This window comes from Peromyscus leucopus, chromosome 6 (assembly GCF_004664715.2).
Source record: "Peromyscus leucopus breed LL Stock chromosome 6, UCI_PerLeu_2.1, whole genome shotgun sequence".
In the NCBI taxonomy this organism is placed as follows: Eukaryota; Metazoa; Chordata; class Mammalia; order Rodentia; family Cricetidae; genus Peromyscus; species Peromyscus leucopus.
This window is the reverse complement of record NC_051068.1, coordinates 99,523,175-99,544,770: the sequence shown is the minus strand read 5'-3', so window position 1 is coordinate 99,544,770 and position 21,596 is coordinate 99,523,175. Positions and strand designations below refer to the sequence as shown.

Here is a 21,596-nt window from a genome sequence, read left to right as displayed (position 1 = left end):
AATTTCTAATTGTCCCTCATATGCTTCATTAGTGAACCCCAAACATGTCATTTTAGTTACTTTTCTTGCTGACCACATTGCTAGCAGTAGGTTCCTGATTGTATAATTAATGTATAATTTGGTTTTTCATTTATATCCTTTTCTTTAGAAAAGAAGATTGTAGAGCTACATCTTGGGTGTTTTGAGACATTAAGCCTATAGGGTGTGCTCTTTCCCTTAAAAAAAAAAAAAAAGTCACGCCAAGCTGAGCATACCTGTCATCCCAGTAACTGTGAAGGCATCAATGCAGGAGGATCATAAGTTTAAAACCTGTGTGGGATACAGCATGGCTTGATTTTGTCAAAAATTAGAAGGGAAGAAGGGAGGGGAGGGGAGAAAAGTGGAATGGAGGAAGGAAATCATGTTCCATTAGGAAAAATTGACTCTGTTTATGACTCCTAAGGCTTATTTTCTGATCTAAAATTATGTTCCTAGCCTCATCTCTGGCTTTTGGTCAGACTCATAAATGAGAGTATTCTCTCAGCGTCTCTGAAAAATGAGTCTAATATTATTCAAAGTTACAATGTTTGATGCCAGGAAAATGTACTACTAACTAATAGCTACAGGAAATTTGACTTATGAGCTGTCCTGTGGATAGGAAAAGGATTCCTTGCCTCGTTGCCTAGTCTAGGCTGGTCCATGGACCACAAGTGTTTAGTGTGCTGCTTCGGTCCTGTGTTTTCACTCGGCTTTTCTTAAACGTTGTAAGTGCAGGACTCAGGTGAGAAAAGCTGTCTCTTCGGGACCAGTTTTGACAGGTGGCTCCTCCAACCACTCTCAGACCGCAGAATTTCATTATGATTCTGGTAACAAAAAGACTACCTTTTTATTGAGGCTTGAGACCACAACACATGTATTTTTTCCCCTGATGATTTTCTACCAACATTTCCCTACATAAAAATTCAGAATATAATATGGACAAATAAAGAAACAGTGGTAAAGTCACTCAACAGCAAATTAGACAAAGCGATTCAGCTAGGTGCGATGACGCACATCTGTAAGCCCAGCACTCAGGAGTTTGGGAAAGGATGATTGCAAGCTCAAGCCAGGGTGGTCTACCAAGTGAGATCCTATCTCCAAGAAAAAATTTTTGAAGTTGTTGGTGGTAGCACACGCCTTTAATTCCAGCACTTGGGAGGCAGAGGCAGGCAGATCTCTGTGAGCTTGAGGCCAGCCTGGGCTACAAAATGAGTTCCAGGACAGCGAGGGCTGTTACACAGAGAAACCCTGTCTCGAAAAGCCAAATAAAATTTTTTTTGATTAAATTTTTTAAATTAAAAATAAAGCCCAAAACAATGATTCTTACATGCTTCCACCAGGAGCTAACAGAGGAATTAGGGGAGCTGGAGGCCAGCTCTGATGAGGAGGCCATGGTAACTACCAGGGTTGTCCGGCGGAGAGTGATTATTCAGGTACCCACTTGTTAAGTTGCTGCACGTTGGGACAGTTCTGTCCTTCGCTCAGAGACACCTGGAACAACAGGCTGAGCATGCTCCGTAGGTAGTGCATGTGTGGAAAGCAGCTCCCATCCTCCTGTCTCATTTGTAAGGCAATGTAGAGCCAAGGATGTTTGCAGCCCTCCTCCAAGAGCCAGCACGCAGAAGAAAGATTTGGCTTCTAGGGTTCCACCTGCCTCTCTTCTTGCTTCTTCATTTTTGTTGTTTGATTAAATTTGACCTAACTTTGGTGAGATTCTCCTGAGCATGCTTTTTTTTTAAATATACCTGCTTAATTTTTTTTTTAATTAATCAAACTGACAGGATTTTGCATCTCAGCAATACTTCGCAACATGACCTCTGGTTTTCTAACATTCCTCACATCAAAAGCACTTGGACTTAGTTCCTCAGGACAGTGCCAGACACCTAAGTAACACTTTTCTCGCACTGTTTAGGGAGATGATATGCCTGACATACCCCCAGAAACCGTCACAGAAGAAGAATATGTTGATGAGAATGGACACACCGTGGTGAAGAAGGTACTGGCCCCTGGCTCTTGACAGGGCTGTCTTCACACTTCCTGTTAAAATGCTATCACTAGTGTGGTACCGTAACTCAAAACTCAGACACACCAATGTGTTTCAGGTTACCCGGAAAATCATCAGGCGGTACGTATCCTCTGACGGCATGGAGAAGGAGGAGATAACGATGCAGGGAACCCCACAGGAGCCAGTCAGCATCGAGGATGGGGACAGCTATTCCAAAGTGATAAAGCGTGTGGTATTGAAGAGTGACACCCAGCAGTCAGAGGTGAGGCCACCCAAAGTTCACTGTGTAGAGAAAGACAGAACATAGGCAAAAAAGTGTCGGTTCCCGCTGAATCTCAGTTTCATGTGGTCATTGTATGTTGTCTTTCTTTGGTTCTTTTCATTTCTGTGTTGGATTTCATTCAAAGATGATGACAATAGGAATCCGAAGTCAGACTGTAAGAGAAAATATCTATTTTCTGGCCAGGCATGTGTCATGGAAAGACTGTGTCCAAATGTACTGTAGTGCTTGGGCCTCATTGGCACACCAGCCTTCCAAGGGGCACTTAGATATGTGTCTGAAACTTCTGCACTCAGGGTCCTTAAAATTACAATCTGGAACTCTGTGCTTTACACAGTTTATCACTGTTTTATTTTCCTGTTTGAAGGCAAGAAACCACCACACACATTGGTTCTCTTATACAATATATAATTTGAAATCATTACTGTTCTGCATTTATTGATATCTTCAAAATCATATTATTGTAGGCACAAAGCCATCTAGTCATCTAGTTTGATTTCTCATAGCTTTTCAAGCTCTCCCTTCAAGGGCTGACTTTATCTTCATGTTGCAATGGAAATAAAATTAGCTGTGGGAAAGAGATCAAGCCCTGGTTGCTGATCTACATTGTACCTGTCAGCCTTTTAGAAATGTGACTGGTAAGGTTTTATTCAAATGTCCCATTAACTGGTTCAGTGCTGTGGTGATATACCCTTCAATAGATCAATTGATGAGAAATGTTCTGAGTTACCATTTTGTTTGTTTGTTTTGTTTTTTGGAGGGTAACATTACAACCATTTTATTTCACAGACATGTCATCATTTGTTCCGTTTTGGCCATTGGGAATTGTCTGTTGTATGTCCTTCATTCATTAGGTGACCTTGTCTGAACCCAGCATTTTGTCCAGTACCTCGCAGTTTCAGGCTGAACCAGTAGAAGGCCGTAGAGTCAGCAAAGTTGTTAAAACAACAGTGGTACATGGAGAAAGGATGGAGAAAAGCCTGGGAGACTCTAGCTTAGCCACTGACCTTCCTTCAGCCAAAGATGACTTTGAAGAGGTATAGAAGCATTTTGTGTTTGTTTTCCTTTGACGTGCATTTCATGGTTACTTTGTGTTTGAAGAGAAAAGTGTTTGTCACCGTGTCATTTCATACACAGGTTCATGGAAGGTCTTAGGATAATTCAAAAGACCAGATTTTCCTCTCGAACAATTTGTGTGGTGAAGTAATATTTCTTCAGCCCAGTGGTATTCATTCATGTCACCCAAAGGGCTCCTTAAAATGCAGGTTACTAAGATTCAATCCTGCTGGGCCAGAATCTGAGTCTCCAGAGTTGGGGCATGATTTTCTATATGTCTGTTAAAATTACAAAGCCAGGTATGGTGGCTTAGGTTTGTAACACTGGTACTGAGGTGGCTAAGGCAGAATGCCACAAGTTCAAAGCTAGCTAATGCTAAAAAATGAGTTCAGGCCAGCCCGGACTTCTTTGTGGCATCCTGTCTCAAAAAAAAAAAAAAAAAAAAAGTGTAGATAATAGTTGCAGAATTATCTTAAATGCTTAAAGTAAAATGCTATAATTTTTGCCCTCTACTGCACTTACATTAGACCTGGGGATACAGCTATAGTTTAGGGTGCCTGTGTGGCTCACGCAAAACACTGGGTTTGATTCCCCAGGTAGTAGAACAACAGCAAAACAACAACAATTATAGTATTATCAACTGTAGTTAAGCAGCATATTAATGTATCTGCATATTAAAAGAAAACTTTCTTTTAATACTTTGAGTACCGCACATTTGACTTTTGGGATGTTCAAAAGTGAATTGTCTAAGTTGTACACTGAACCCTATTTCCGGTTTGTCTTTGATCATCTCATTGTCATTCAAATCTCCACAATCAGGAGGAGTATGGCAAAACAACAACAACAAAAACAAACAAACAAAAAAAAAAGGGGGGAAAATTTAAAGTCCGTAAGCATAGATGTTAGTTTTAAGCTTTCGACAATGAGTATAAAAATATCTGGGCACAAATGGAATTTTAAAGACTTGTTAAATGAAACTCAATACCCATATGAGCTCATAGGAGTTATGTGCCCCATCGGAGACCTCTTTCTGTACCACTGGAGTTAGTAAAGCAGTAGACTAAACAGTAAAGCAGCAGATTAAACTAGTACTGCTTTACTTGAAAGTCTGTGGTCTGTGAGTCAAGTCTTCTTTTCTCTTTTTCTTACTTCAGGCTTTGGGTTACACAGGGAGCCACATGAAAGTCCATTTCCCCAGTTTAGTAGAGAATGAAATCCTGAAGGAGGATGGATCAATAATTAAGAGGTTTGGGTTAGCACTGGGTGATGATGCTTGGCCAACTAACATGATACAAGTAGTTTCTAATGCTAGAAAGGAAGGGTAGAGCCCTTCTGAGCTGCTGGCTGCCCTGTATGAGAATGCATGGGTCAGGCATGGGTGTGTCAGTGTGTTGTCCATAGTGTGTCCACTGATGCTTTGGAATTAATACTGAGACACAGTGAGGGTGAGACATTTGTTTGTGCAATTTGACTTTCTGGGTTCAATCAAATTGCCAATATAGTTGGAGCTAAGTAGGTGGGAAATACCACTGTGTCGATAGATTTGCAGACCATATGAAGAGAAATCTAATCAATGGCACAATGATTAACTTGGCAACTAACTATATCCAGCTCATTCTTGCTCTCTGTGGCTTTGGATAGTACCTGCTTTTCACTGTTAACAAGTGCCACGATGCTGCGTGGGAGTGGCAAGAAACAAGAGTCTGAGTTGGAGGTCGAGGTCCTGAATGTACCGAGTGTTGCCGAAAGCAGCACTAGTAATAGCATGTGCAAGCAGGAAGCAGCCTTTTCCTTGTGTCTCAGAGGATGTCTGCTGCAAGGCACGGTGAGCTGCCTGCCCCATAGCAAAAGTGATGTCTGAACTAGGCATTGCCTCTGTCCTCTCTCTCTGCCTTTGGTTCCCTAGCACCATGTCAGCATCAGTACTCCCACAGACCTGGTCCCCTAGTAACATTGTAGACATCAGTACTCCCACAGACCTGGTCCTCTAGCATCATTGTAGACATCAGTACTCCCTCAGACCCGGGTCCTCTAGCATCATTGTAGACATCAGTACTCCCACAGACCTGGTCCTCTGGTACCATTGTAGACATCAGTACTCCCTCAGACCCAGGTCCTCTGGTACCATTGTAGACATCAGTACTCCCTCAGACCCGGGTCCTCTAGCACCATTGTAGACACCAGTACTCCCACAGACCTGGTCCTCTAGTACCATTGTAGACATCAGTACTCCCACAGACCTGGTCCTCTGGTACCATTGTAGACATCAGTACTCCCACAGACCTGGTCCTCTAGCACCAGTGTAGACACCAGTACTCCCACAGACCTGGTCCTCTGGTACCATTGTAGACATCAGTACTCCCACAGACCTTTCAGCTCCTCAGTGAAAGATGCAATGGGAACCCAAGTTATTGTTGTGCCTCTCATCTCATTGAAAATGGGAGAAAGATGGTCATGTACAGTACTCCACCAGGCTATTTTAGGTTTCTGGAACATAATAATTAAAAGAGTAAAATTAAAGCTTCTACCACCATCCCGCCTTCTGCTCAAATGTAAAAAACAGCAGCAGCTATGAATTTAGAAGAACATAATTGGTCACCTAGAGCTTTTAAATGCCATGGGAATTGAAGATAAAACGCTTCTTCTGTTCTGAGCATTGAACTCTTTTGTCTGCTCATTCGGATGGAACTATACAGCCTCTGTAAACCTTGGCATCCTGGGATCATTGAACTAGAACAGACCTGGAGAGCAGTCTGACTCCCTGTCTCCTTGCAGTGGTGAACACCAAGCTGGAGATAGTGACAGAAACCTTGCCGTCACACTGCCAGTCAGTGTGGGACTCAGTGGTGCACAGCCTTGAGTTCATACACTACTGAAGTCATTGTATCATATACATGCATAGGCACGAACATCTGCAGAAAAATTTTAAAAAATGTCCCAGCCTGTAGGCCTGCCCCCTGACACCAGCATGATGGAACCTTCTCCTGATTCCTAATGGAAAGAGACAGATATTTGCCTACTATGGAGTAAACAAGCAGAAATGACTGGGAGCAGCCAGAAATACACAAACTGATCACAACCACAACGATCAAATTTGGACATTCCCTCAAGAGGAACAAATTTAGACACACCATCAAATGAAAACATAACTCATGTAGTATCTAAGAGAGCGAGAGACTCAGAGAAAGAGGTAGGAAGCAAGGAATCCAGAGGAAAGCTGGAATTATTTTGGCCGAAGTAAAGTTTTAGAAATTAGTGTCAGATTAAAAAGACCATGGTTAGAACTTCTGGCTTCGAAACACTGGGAATTCATGAGAAAAATGCCTGATCGTCCTCCATGTTGTTAGATTTGAAGATCCATGGCTCCCTGGTTATGGACCCAGACTCAGGAATCTTGGACCCTTAGCTAATGTTTAAAAAAAAAATTATGTGGGGGTGTCATTTAAATTCTCTAAGCTCAATTTTTCTTATTTGTTATAACTATACATAGTACATAAAATGCACTCAACACGTATTTGCAGAATGAAGCCTTATTCTCACAAGTAGACAGGATAGAGAAAGAGCAAACTGCAATATCATCTTCAAGTGGGGACTCTAAGGAAATACTAGCCTGAACTAAACTAGCAGGTTACAGCATCTTTTCTCAAGGCGCCCCAGGGGTGAGGAGGCTGTGAAGGAAGCAGCCTGCTGCCGACTGGCGCGCTGGGATGCGCAGGCGGAGTTGAGCACCTGGCGGTCCTGAGGATACACAGAAGGTGTTGGTTCTCTCCCGGGAGGCATTCTCATTTCCTTTTCCTCCCTGGCTGACTCTCAAGGAAGCTTCCGAGGCCTTCCTGTTGGAAGTCCCTTTCTCATCTATTGGTAGACTATTTCCATTGTTAAAGATCTGAGTCTCATGAAAATGTTCCAGGAAAACAAAACTGGGGCAAAATTCGGGCTGGGAAAGTGAGTGAATTTTAAGTGATTTCCTGAACTTGTCAATGGTGCTTTTGGAATCATTGTTGCAGAGTAAACAAGGATCTTTGGATCAATGCAACTTTACCAAAATCTGAGCCATGGCCTGGCTTCTCTTTGAGAAAAATGTATAAAGGCCTAGTGTCCTTTATTTGAAGTATTTCTGAAGGATTAAAAAAAAATGAGTGTCTTGTTCCAAAATATACTTTTTAAAGCTTTCTGAGTCATCTCTGACAAGAGAGCCTCCTTTATGAGAAATGTGAGAAACATACCTGTCTACCTGTGGTCATCAAGCTAATAGGAATAGAGGCAAGGGTAAGACAGGAAGTGAATGGGTATGCAGGCAAAGGCTTTAATGATCTCATCTGCTCCCTATAGGACAACAATGAATAAAGCCAGGACACAGAAGAGGGCTGTGGTGAAGGACCAGCAGGGGAAACACATCAACTTGGAGCACCTGGAGGATGTTCCCGGAGCACTAGACCAAGACGACCTCCAGAGAGATCTCCAGCAACTCCTTCGGCACTTCTGCAAGGAGAGCACAAAGCAAGAGGCCAAATGAGGAGCTGCCCAGTTCTCACCAGAAACCACACACCCACTCAATATGCAACTTCCCATTTCCTCACAGGAGTGACCTAAGTGGCCTAATTACTGGGATCCCGAGACGTTTCCACTCTCGGCAAATACACGGCATTTTCTTTTGCTTCCTTCTCCCCTTACCCTCTCTAACTATAAGCTAATTTGTGACCAAAGATAGCATCCTTTATTCTGGATGCTGTAGCCACTATTTTGAGCATCCGTGCTAACCTGGGAACTGGCACCTCCATTGTTCTTTGCTTCTGCACAAGCTCCACGAAAATCCACGAATCAGGAGAACTTCACCTGCAGACTTCTTCAAGTGACAAGAGGGGAATCCTCCCGAGGATCTCCGTGCATAATGTATATAGCTGAAATTCTCAGACGAACAGCAGAGTAAAGTTTAAACCACTGCCTGTCATAATCACACTGGGCATCAGGAGATAAAAGCCTCTCGAGATTGCTGAACAATGGTCAATTAAGACATTGCTAACACAGTTGAAGGGCAATATCATTCTACGGAAGAGACACTTCAGACCTAGACATGTCCTTAGCGCTTCCAGAGTAGCCACCGCTCCTCAAGGCAGGATCACAACCTCGAAGACTGATCCCAAGGAGCTGTCTCTAGTACTGGTCAGCCATTGCCGATGGCTCTCCGACTGCCACCCTGAGGGAGGGGAAGAAGGGCGCACAGGCGAGCAGGTGGAAACAATGAGGTATTCTGGTGCTAGAAGCCGCATGGGTGGCGTTCTAGTGCTTTCAGGTGTTTTCGATTTTGGACACGTTGGCAGGGTATTTGAAAAGCTATAACTACTGTAGTTTTCCAGTGTTCATTGCTGCTTTAGCAAACCACGCTGTCTTACTGGTGGTACGTTCTTCTGGCCACTGCACTGTAGATAATTCATGGAAACAAGATTTCTGCGCCACACACAATGTTAAATGCTGTCACCATGTTGGAGTGGTTTCTTTTTTTTTTTTTTTTTTTTAACCCCACCTCCAGATGTATCTCTTAATACCTGCATGTGGCATTAAACACACACACACACACACACACACACAGCCCTTCTTATCACACTAATGGTTTTCACTCTGGGCTTTCATTTTCTAGCTACGTCTGCTTTTCAGTTTGCAGACGAGATTGAGAAATCTTTGGAAAATTTGGTTTTGATTAATTTTTTTTTATTTATTTATTTGAGACCCAGACACCCTTGGAAACTGAAGTGCATTTGTGTAACGTTCTGTTTGTTTCAGAGAAGGGACAATGACAGTCTGAGTGATCCCCGTGCCCGACGTCTAATCCCTCTAGTGGTTGAAGCTGTGTAGCATTTTAACATATATATATATATATTCACAAATATATTCATATAAACAGTATACGTTTTGAATCAGTTATTTGTTAAAGAAAAGTATATTCAATGAAGATAAAATTTAAAAAGAAAGAAAGAAAGAAAACAGTGTACTCTCCTGAGACTGAACTTTTTCCGATCCTATCTGGCCTTTTCCTGCGTGCAGAACTGACTCATTGCTCGGAATGTCCAACACAAACAAGACAAACAATGGCACTTCATCCTTTAAAGTAGCATTGCCAAGAGAGGAATTTTCTTGGGAGAGAGGCTTCCCATCAGCCAAATCTTCCGAGCCCCCAACATTAGCACTTTCTGGAGGGGGGAGGGGTGTTGAGTAGAGACAAAGTATTCTTTGGCACCCAGAACAAGAGAGGCAGGTGGCAGCCCTTTTGGAGATAGGCCATGGCCATCTTGTCAGACCTTCACCGGAGCTCATGAAAAGCCTTTCTGTTGTGTTCTTTGCAGTGCAGAAGATGTCTGTGTAGCAACATAATGGTTATTCACCTTTTTTTCGATTTTGATTTTTTTTTTTTTGCTGTGTTATAAAAAAAAAAAACTTGAATACTGTGAGAAGAAGTGAATTTTCAGTTGATGAATCAGCATCTTGTTCCCATGGTGATAACACTAATTGAATATATCTATGAGGGCATGTATTAGTTAATGGAAAACAATACAACACTAACAATACATAGCTGCAATGTTGTACAATGGCTGATTTAACTAAATAAAATGTACAAGTGTTAAATGTGGCCGCAGTGCGCTGTCATCCTTTGTCCCCGGTCTGATTTTAGGAGAATCAGAGGCTACTAAATGAAGTAGCTGAGAAGCCACCAGAAACACACCAACTGCCTTTTCTCCTTAGTGTTTTTATTTAGTAATAAATATGCTGGGAGCCCAGATGGTGGCGTGCACTGGATTAGCGTGTCACAGTCCCAAGGAACTTTTATTCTTATTGTTACTCAATGGGGAAAGAAAAGGATATATATATATATATATATATATATATATATATATATACACACACACACACACACATATATATATATATATATATATATATATATATATATATATATATTGAGGCTATCTGATAAATGAAAGGTGGGAGCTTTTGAGGACTTGGGGGACAGGAGAACTGGAGAATTGTTGACTAGTCAACAGCACTTGTGGCAAGGCCACAGGAATTTGGTTCACTTTTGTAAAGTGATAGCGTGTGAGATAGAGACTTTGGGAACAGCAGTTAGCCCTGGGGTTTTCTTTCTTTTTTGGCAGCCAGAGAACAGGAAATTAACTGAATATATTTATATGAAGACAAGGCAGGAATATGCCAAACTGAAATCCTTCGGAGTGTTTGAGTTTAAAAAGAATAAGAAAAACAAAAAACCCCTGCTTCATCATTCATATTCTCTCTCTCTCTCTCTCTCTCTCTCTCTCTCTCTCTCTCTCTCTCTCTCTCTGTGTGTGTGTTGTGTGTGTGTATGTGTGTGTATGTGTGTGTATCTTGTGTATATGTACAGTGAAAGCAAGTGTTTAAAATTGAATGGGTTTGTTTAAGTCTTACTACAACATTAACAGGCCAATTAGATCTGTGGTATTTCTGGTTCATTGACAAGATCTTCTGGAACTAACATAACAGTTCTACCTGACAGCTTTTTTCCCCTAAGAAAACAGAGTATTGAAGTTTGCTTTTCTCTCTCTGTTTGAAAGTAGCAGTAAAGACATCCCTGTCATGTGCTTACTGTGCCGTGTTTCCTCCTTCCTGCCACACTGGGCTTGGCTTGCCTGGCGCTTGATGGAGAACATTCAGAGCAAGAGAAACACACTACTGTATTTCCTCCAGATTAATTATCTTCTGTGCAAACCCCGATGTAAAAAATGAACGCCAGTGACTCACATGGCCTTTTACTGAAATATATTTAGCAGTGGGGTGGAGAGAACCTCTAATCTGAGGGAGGATGATGCAGAGCTTGTAAATGACCAGCATTAGTCAGACAGAGGTGCGAATCACACGCAAGTGCTCAGATGCCAGCATCTATTGGAAACGAAGCTGCTTGTGGGAGTCATTCAGTTTATGTCGGCATGGAGAGAGTCCGCTCGTGGGTAAATACCAGGCATGAGCATAGGTCAGATGAAGGGAAACTACACAAATATTTAATCAAAACCCAAACCACTACCAGGTCTTCTTGAGTAATGCAATAAAGATAATCTGGCTGCTTTCGTTAGTATAAAAGCAAATCAAAGCTCTTTGTCAACTTCATCCCTGTTGAAAAGCTGTACATTCTTCCCTTCGGGTGAGCTGCTCTTTCTGTGTCTTGTCTAATCAAAACAGAACCCAGCTACACTCTTGCAATTAACCACATGACTAAATATGTAATACGACTTCATTTCAGTGTAAAAACAACACTTAAGAGAATCTTTTAAAAACCTAAGGAAGAAAGTAGACCTGCCTTCCAGTTTCTGTACACAGATTAAAGTAAAAGTTCCCTGTCACTTTTTGTTAGTGCCACAGGATGGAGCAAATAGTATATTAAGGTATACTTGTGATATAAAGGTGTACTTCAGATACAGTGGGTCTGTATGGTATACATGCACATTGGGAGTGAAGTTTCTCCTAATAGAGTGGACAGATTCAGGCATTCTGGGATATTGAATTCAGTGAGTACTTGAAAGTTCTAAGAGGCAACATGAAAAAAATAGTTAAATGTGTTGTTTTATGGTTAAATGTTGGGTTTTTATGGTTAAATGTGTGGCTTTGAGTAAGGCCTGGGTTGGAATCCAGTCAGCGATGTTGGCACTGATTGACCTTTGTGAAAGTTACCTCTTAGAAGATGATTTCCTCAGCAGGAAGAGAAGATAATTCTTGCCCCAGGGGCATCATCCTACAATGCAGGCAAGAGCTACAAGCTATGACCAGATACCACAGAAGCCAGTGTGCCACAGAATCTGTCTGTCTTTACCTGTCCACACTTGGGATGGAGCAAGCCCACAGCAAGTGTTGAAGACCTTAACACATTTGCTCTAGGTGAGAATGCTAAACCACTTCCCGACAGAATCACTGGTCCACTGTCACCCTCCTGCTACTCAGGGAGGGATTCCAAGAGTTCTCTTTCAAGCTGCACAAGAGCTCTTGTTTCTATTCCCTTTTCAAGCTGTACCCACACTCAAATTTTTATTTATGTTTTTGTCTGTCTGAAAACTGACTACAGAATTGGACCACATCCCTGCCTGAGTGGCTATGCTTTGTAAGCAATAAGCCCGGCAAAGCGGTCCCAGGGAGGAGCTGCAGGTCAGGCTAGCTGAAGGTGGATATACACTCAACAGTCCTTACAGTTATGCAGATACAACTGAAGCACAACATCAGTGCAAAATGTACCCTGTGCCCCCTTTCCCTGGGGTGTATGAAGATTCCAGACCTCATCTAGGTTGGGAGAGAGAGACAGAGACGGAGAGCATATATGTCTCTGATGTGTACGTGTAGCTGGAGTATTCCTGTGTCCACCTGGCCCTGCAGCTGCTCAGACCCAATTAAACACACAGAGACTTATATTACTTATAAACTGTATGGCCATGGCAGGCTTCTTGCTATCTAGTTCCTATATCTTAAATTAACCCATACGTTGCCATGTGTTCTGTGGCTTTACATGTTGCTCCCTGGACAGCAGATGGCATCTCCTCACTCAGCCTTCCACTTCCCAGCATTCTCTTCTCTGCTTGTCCTACCCATCCTATACTTCCTGCCTGGCTACTGGCCAATCAGCATTTTATTTATCAATCAATCAGAACAACACATTCACAGCATCACCAACATGTATGCATGTTGATACATGTGTGGTACCTTGCATGTTGTCTTTGATTGATTTCTATTTTATTTACTTAGGCTTTCTTGCTGAAGCCGGGGCGAGCTGGTTGGGTAATCTACTTTCATAGCTTAGCCTGAGGATTTCATCTTACTCTCTGGAGGCCTGGGTTTACAGGTGGGCCACCCCATCCATACAGCTTGTATACATGGGTTCGGTCGGGAGTTTGCAACTCTAGCCCTCACGATTGCAAAGCAACAGCTTTGTTCACTGAGCCACCTTCCCAGACCTTTCAGGATGGAGTTTCACATAGTGCTGTAGACCCACAACTGCTGGATAAGAAGGCTTTTATATGACCTTTTTAAGTGACTTGCAAATAGGTGGATCCTTCAAGAACCGACCCTCACGCCCCTCCCCCAGCCCAAGACAGGGGACAATTAGAGGATATGCACTTCTAACAAGACAGTTTAGACAGGGTTACCATTGCGGTTTTCATATATGTCTGAAATATGTCTATAATTAAAGTGAAGGTGTGGGTAAGATTGGGTTCCTCTGCAGCCTCCCCATGACTCGCAGCTGGCTGCCACACTGTGTCCTCTCATGCTCTTTCTTCTGTGTGCTCCCATCCCAGTGTCTCTGGTATCCAACTGACTCTTTTTTGAGGCCTCCAGGGATACTGGGTTAGGGCCTGCCTAATGCCTCATGGTTTCGTCTTAGTATTTATTTCTTTTCCAAGAAAGAAAGCCCATTTTAATATGTATCACTTCTCATATAGAAATTATACCCATAAGCACCTACTTTTCAGGCATGAAATAAAGTAAGTTTTCATACAAATTCTCTACTTATGATAATATTTTATATATTCTTTGTCACTTTAACAGATACTCAAGTTGACTACAAGGACTATAGGTCATTTCTAATGAATTGTTACATCCCATATTGCAAAAACATATCTTAAAGTAATTAGCATCTAATCATCTATAACTGCATAGATTTTAATTTTAAAGTATTATTTTGTAAAATTAATGTCTTATTTTAGTATGTACATTTTAAAAACAGCAAATAATTCAGTATTTTTTGTTAACATTGGTGATGTTTGTATTTTTACATTCCTTGAGGTAATGATTTTAAAGCAAAGACCTGTAAGAGCCACAAACAACAAAGAAATTACTAATCATCAAAATAAAATTTCTGTCATTGTAAATGACAGAAAACTTTCAGGGGTATAATTCAATTAATAACAACAATAATAAACAATGAACAATCACTAGCAATGATTTGCATTACTTCATACAAAAAATATTTAAATACAATTATGAACAAATTTGAGTTTCACCAAAGTGATAGTACTTAGAGATTTGGCATTTAATGTGTAATTAAATTTAAATTAGTCATAGTAGAGATATTGATTTTATAAGACTGGGTACTGTATAGGAAAAGGAAGAGACACCATGGTTCTAGGAAGTGTGTGTACAGAGAAAAGACTATGTGAAGATACCTGATTTGAGAGGACAGCCGCTCATTAGGGAAGGCCTGGTCTCTAAATGCTGTCACATTGTGGGGCCGTGGCTATTTGGCCTTCAATAAATGGGTGGGAGTGAATGATTCAGCCTCTAACTATTGGGATTTGCCCAAAATATAGAAGTGTCTAGCCATTTTAAGCCAGAAGGATTTAATCATGGAATTTTAAGCTTGCATAAAATGTTAGAAAATCCCGAAAAGTAAATTCAGTGAAGCTGCTCTGAGAAAGTGTACACAAGCTGCACACAGGAGTCCAGGCTGCTAGGAGGAGCAGCAGCAATGTGTGTGTGTGTGTGTGTGTGTGTGTGTGTGTGTGTGTGTGTGTCTTCAGGGAATGCCCAGTCGTGCCTTTGAAAACACTCCGTGAGTCTTCTGCCGAGGACACATGATTCCAGCTGCCTCTGAATGGTTTTTGTTTTTGTTTTTGTTTTTGTTTTTGTTTTTGTTTTTTCTTCTCTTCCCTTTTGAATCTTTGGCAAATGAAGTATCTTCCACTGGCAGAAGTGAATTCACACCAGCACTGGAAAGGAGTTCCAAACAGTTGACCTTTTGAACTGCTCAAGATTTTCCCATGGCATACAAGCGGCGGAAGGGGGGGGGCTTGAATGGAATCGCCTGGTTGGGTGGGCAGCAATTAAACAGGAACTGAGAGGGAACCACTGTGTTCCTCTCTTTAGTGATTCATGGATCTTCCTGGCCCCACCCATTGTTTTGAGTGCTCAGGTACGCAGGAACCAGGATCCTCATGGTGAGTCATACTTACTGCAAGCTTGCTACTGGAAAGTGGCCTGGAAACAGCTATTGTCACCACCACAATCTTATCAGGCAGCTACAGATGAGACGCAGGGGGCAAAGGAGTTGAATAATTTGTGTAAGATCATGGTCTATTGCTGTGAAGAAGCTCTATGACCACAACAACTCTTATAAAGGAAATCATTTCATTGAGGTGATGGCTTATAGTTTCAGAGTTTCAGTCCATTATTATCGTGGTGGGGAGCCTGGCAGCACACAGGTGCTGAGAGGTAGCTGAGTGGTCTACATCTTGTGCTGGCAACAGGAAGTGGTCTGAGACACAGTGTCTTGAGCATATATGAGACCCGAAAGTCCACCTCCACAGTGACGCTCTTCCTGCAACAGGACCATACCTACTCCAATAAGGCCACATCTCCTAATAGTGCCACTCCCTTTAGAGGCCACTATTTCAAACCACCACAGTCATGTAGCTAGAAAATGACAAAGCTGGACCAGGTACCTAGTCTTTATCTCCAACAGCACCCTCTGTCCCTGAAAGATACAGGCCCCATCTCTTCCATTTGTAATGCTGCCAAAGAATATAGCAAAGCAATCATTTCACAAATAATGAAAAGAAACTTTTCTTTAGAGGAAATAGCTTTTGTACAAGAAAACGGGCCCAGTTTAGTAGCTCTAAATTCTCTTCCGAAAAACAAAAAACAAAACAAAAACCCAGAAAAGCCAAGTAAGCCCTTTCTTGTTCTCAAACTGCCCTCCTAATTCTTGACTGCAGCATTGTCTCATTTTGCTTTTCTGTGATAAAACATTGATCAAAAACAGCTTAGGGAGAAAAGACTTCTGTCACCTCACAGTTGAGTCATCATCAAGGGACGCTGGGGCAGGAGCTGATGCAGAGGCCGGGAAGAAGCTGCTTACTGGCTTCCTCTCCATGGCTTGCTCAGCCTTTTTTTTCTTATACAACCCAGGACCAGCCCAGGGTGCCATTGACCACAGTGGGATGGGCCTTCCCTTCTCAGTCACTAATCAAGAATACACTTCACAGACTTGCCCTCAGGCAGTCTGATAGAGGCACTTTCTCAGTTGATGTTCCCTGTCCCAGATGACTCTAGATCATGCCCCACTGATGATAAGGACAAAATAAAACAACAACTAAGCAGCAGGCTCATGCTTCCAGAAGTCCTTGACTTTGTTTTATATAAAAGTAAATGTCAATGGCCATTAATTAATTCAAAGAAACAGAACCAATAAGTATATATAGTGATAAAGATATCAAGAGGATTGTTGGTTTTCTTGTTTGGGTAAAGAATTGGCTCACATGATTGTGGAGGCTGAGAAACCTCCATAATCCACAGTTAGCAAACTGGAGATCCAGGAGATCTGTTCTACCCCAAAACTGTGTTAGTGAGTGCAACAGGGAAAGCCAAAGACCATAAGGTAGGGAGAGTCTCTCTCAGTCTTTGTGTCCTATTTTGGCCCCTACTGATTGCATGGGGATGAGTCACAGTAGGGAGAGCATTTCGCCTTTCTCCTTGGACTCATTCAGTGATGAGAGCCAGGGAAATAGTCCTCCCCTATGCAACATGTACATGCATGTAACAGCAATTAATGAAAAAAGAGGCCATGTATTTGAAAGAGAACAAGGAGGGGTGCATGGAAGGGTTGGAGGGAGGAAAATGAAACAGGAGAAGTGATGGGATTATATTTTAATCTCAAAAAAATGAAAAGAATTTTGTTGGAAGAAATTTGTATTGATTTATTATTTTGAATACCCCAACTTCCCAGATTAATGAGATATTAATTGTGTTTATATTTCTGAATAAGAACAGGCGCATTAGAGAATAACAAATGCAAAAACCCTAAAAACAATAAAATGGTTTAAAATATGGGTGTGGGGGAGGGCAGTGAGAGAGGCATTCAGTTGAGAACAGGGTATAATAACAAATACGTATGGAAGTGCTGTGATAAAGCCCACTACTTTGTGTGCTTCCTATAAAGTTAATTTTAAAATATTATTAAGACTAAAAGGGAGAGGATGGGAATGTGGCTCGGCTGTTCAAGTGCTGGTTGCATAAGCATGGGGACCTGAGTTTGGATCCCCAGCACCGACATCAAAGCTGGGTAGAGCAGCTGTAACGCCAGCCCTGGGAGCTGTGAGGGGCTGGGGACAGGACGAGCCCTGGCAAGCTCAACTGGTGGTTCCAGATTCACAGAGAAATCTTCTCCCAAGAGGCAAAGAATAAAAGACAGATGGGGGCCCATCCATAAACAAGTCACTGATCCCACCCCCTCCATGGTGCAGAAAACACTGTGGAAGAGAGGGCCGGACGTATGTGAGTACCAGAAGATAGGGTGAAGGGCTGAACTCAGTATAGCCTCTAGACTCAATAGATCCACGGCAATCACTAACACACAACTGTTACTACCTTTACTCGGCCCAAACTGGTCATATTAACAATCAATCAAGAAAGCCAGGCAGGGGAAACAGCTAAGGAGGTTCTACACTTCTTTGAATTATTGGCTACTGATGGAATCTAGGGAGGTAGGATCACTGTCTTCAGTACTGTACCCACTGCTGAGCCCTCCAGCATCCAATGGCTAGCTCCAAATCTGGGGTTACACAGATGGCCTTGGTTATCTCTGTGGGTCATATAACAAAATGAATAGACATGAAGGTGACAAAGAGATTTGCGGGAAGGGTGGGCAGGGGTAGTAGAGAGACAGAGGGAGTGAAAATGGTTAGTTTGTATGTATGAAATTGTAGAAATAAAATGATGAATTATAGCAATTAAAAACAAGGAGGTAAGCAATAGAGGAAGACAGTTGATATCTACCTTTGGTCTCTAAGTCCATCCACATACACAGAAGTGAAACAAAAGAAATCATGTGAATTCATCAAGAAGACTCTGCACACTTCAAATAAAGGATGCTGTTGTCCAACCTGGCTATCATACTGGAAAATAAATGCATTTTAAGTCACTCCTTTTAAAATAGTTTAGAGTGCGGTTGCCATAGATAGCAGAGCATAAGAAAATAGAATGGGAATCCAGAAAGAGAAACTGATCAAAATCAATCGAAATTTGGTATATGGCACATATATCATCTCAATCAGAAAGAGTAGACCACTTTATAAAGCATTAGATAAAAACGGTGGATTATTTGCACAGGAAATAAAGCCAATTCGCCATTTGCTCCCCTTCACCAAAGTCATTCTAGATAACTGAATTTTAGAAACTGCTGACGTACCAAAAAAAGCTGGAACAAACTGTTATAATCTCTATCATGAAAGACTTTTGTAGACAAGAAAAAGAAAACAAAACAAAACCCTAGAAGACTGGGTAGGAGTACAATCGTTTGTTTGACCATTAAGTATTTAAATTTCTATACAGAAAAGCAATTACAAGACACATGGAAAAGTATAGATTTCCTGGCTATGTAAAAAGATCTCAAACATTAGCAACTTAAATTGAAAACAGAAGATGCACATGTCTTGTTTCCCTGGGAAAATGGGCACATTCCATCTGTAACTAAAGAAAACCTACATTAAAATGATAAGGTCATCTTCAACCTGTCAATTTGGAAATAATTATAATTTTCCTAAGTGCCAGTATGGGAGAATGGGGTGCTCCAGGGCCTTTGGGGGCACAATACAAAAACAGTGCCCTGTATATTTAAATACATATAAAACCCTTTGATTCAACAATTCCACCCTAAGAAATTCACTGATATCTACATATGAAATATACTGAAGTATTTTTAAGACCTAATAGTGTAAGAGCCCTTATGATAGTTTATAAATTTAATAGGAGGTATAATAGCTTGCAGCTTTGACTACCAAGATGTGTATTAATTAGTAAGAGCAAGAGGAGGAGGTAAACCATATCTACATCGTTTTAAAATGTAATTTACTGAGGAACTGCCAACTGGATCAGGCCCTCTGGATAGGTGAAACAGTTGACTAGCTTGAACTGTTTGGGAGGCACCCAGGCAGTGGGACCGGGTCCTGTCCTCAGTGCATGAACTGGCTGTTTGGAACCTGGGGCTTATGCAGGGACACTTGGCTCAGCCTGGGAGGAGGGGACTGGACCTTCCTGGACTGAGTCTACCAGGTTAATCTCAGTCCTCAGGGGAGGCTTTGCCTTGGAGGAGATGGGAATGGGGGGTGGTCTGGGGGGGAAGGCTGGGGGGGTGGTACGGGAGCGGGGAGGACAGGGGAATCTGGGGCTGATATATAAAATTAAATTAAATTATAAAATAATAAAAAATATTTAAAAAATGTAATTTATACTTGTAGCTAGAGTTTCCTGCCTTGCCCACAGTCAGGACAAATCTTTGTCTCCCACCAGTCCCACAGCCACTCAGACCCAACCAAGTAAACACAGAGACTTATATTTCTTACAAACTGTATCGCCGTGGCAGGCTTCTTACTAACTGTTCTTATAGCTTAAATTAATCCATTTCTACAAATCTATACCCTGCCACTCGGCTCGTGGCTTACCGGTATCTTTACATCTTCCTTGTCCTGGTGGCGGCTCCAGGCAGTGACTCCTTCTGCCTTCCTGTTCTTTTATTTCTCCTCTCTGTTAGTCCCGCCTATACTTCCTGCCTAGCCATGGCCAATCAGGTTTTATTTATTGACCAATCAGAGCAACTTGACATACAGACCATCCCCCAGCACAGCCAAGTGCAGACCATCTCAGACACCTGCACTCAGGCCCGTGGTCCTAATCATCCTCTATGCGGACCTGCTGGGTAAAGCCACGAGGAACCCGAGAACGGGCTCCCACAGGACATACAGAACATCCCACAGCATACACTTGTCACTGTGATTGGTAAATCTGCTTTCCCTTGTTCCCCATGTCTCTATGGAAAGGGGACACTCCAGGTCATGTGTATGTAACTCCTTCCTTCCTTCCTTCCTTCCTTCCTTCCTTCCTTCCTTCCTTCCTTCCTTCCTTCCTTCCTTCCTTCCTCCTCCCTCCCTCCCTCCCTCCCTCCCTCCCTCCCTCCTTCTTGTCACTTTCTCCCTCCTCCTGTTCATTCCTATCACATGCTGCATGATGGGGGAGTATATTCCAGTTACTAAATAGATGAGCAAGCCTAAGCAGATAAATACTGTTGATAAGATATTACTCATAACTAATGTTTTAGTTTTAGACCCATGTGGAGATGAGTTAAATACAGGAAAACTTTGTAAACACAAATACATGCTATATGATTTCTATGAAAAGAATGTTGGCTAATATGAATATGGATAGCTAGGAGTTATAACTTAGTTATGCAGTCTATGGAGACCACCATGACTGATGATGATGTTCCTCTGACAATGATTTTCACTGTGTAGATGAACTTATCTCTAACTCTACCACTAGAGGACAGCAGGCGACCAGGCATCTGTAGAAGGTGCGCAGTCCACACAGACTTGTGAAATGGGGCTGGACTTTTCTAGTCCACAGTTCTATCTGTGAAATGTGGAGTGGGTTGTAGATCTAGAAATTCTAATGTCTTTGCCTACCAGCTGTATTTTTAACACACGATAAACTCACATATTGACTATTAAAGTTTAACCACTGAACCAACAAAAGTTACTTTAGCTCAAAACTGTTGGGATGAGCTAGTCTCTCTTTTTAATAATAATTTAAGGGGTTGTGCGCACGCTTTAAACAGAAGAGAGCGGATCTCTGTGAGTTGAGCAGTGGGTACAAGTGATAGAAAGCGCAAAAACAAAAACCAAAAAAAAAAAAAAAAAAAAAAAAAAAAAAAAATAATAATTTAAAAAAGACTCCATTGAGATGAAGAGGGGTTAAGTAAGATTAATTGCTGCCAACTCTGACAACTGGAGTCCCATCCCCAGACCCCACTTGATGGGAGGAGGGATCCGAACTCCTCTGACCTCCACATACAACAGACACACACCAAACACACACCAAAGACACACACACACAACACACACACACACACAACACACATACAGGCACTACACACACATGCACCACACATGCACACCACATACACACACCACACATATACATACATACCAAATACACACATACCACAAACACCAAACACACATACATACACACACATACCACACACACCACACCACACATACAGGCACTATACACACATGCACCACACACACTAAACACACACATGTACTACACATACACACACAATACACACATACACACACACACCATACACACATACACACACCACATCACACCACATATACACCACACACACACACACTCACATACCACACACACACACACACACACACACACACACAA

The 21,596-nt window shown here is 42.0% G+C and overlaps 1 protein-coding gene across 50 annotated transcripts in view; it reads left to right on the top strand.

Annotated features, from left to right (window-relative positions):
- The window catches only part of Ank2 (ankyrin 2), a 596,100-nt gene extending 586,116 nt beyond the window's left edge, over positions 1-9,984 (top strand). For 28 of the 50 annotated variants that reach the window (XM_037207067.1, XM_037207070.1, XM_037207065.1 and 25 more), the window contains 6 exons: positions 1,359-1,451; positions 1,931-2,014; positions 2,121-2,285; positions 3,158-3,340; positions 4,514-4,605; positions 7,692-9,984. In XM_037207067.1, the coding sequence (XP_037062962.1) occupies positions 1,359-1,451; positions 1,931-2,014; positions 2,121-2,285; positions 3,158-3,340; positions 4,514-4,605; positions 7,692-7,875 (801 nt within the window). In that variant the 3' untranslated portion in view covers positions 7,876-9,984. The remainder of the gene's footprint in view (positions 1-1,358; positions 1,452-1,930; positions 2,015-2,120; positions 2,286-3,157; positions 3,341-4,513; positions 4,606-7,691) is intronic. The other 22 variants (XM_028856365.2, XM_028856353.2, XM_028856532.1 and 19 more) reach the window with 4 other exon arrangements.
- Positions 9,985-21,596: the final 11,612 nt, after the last annotated feature.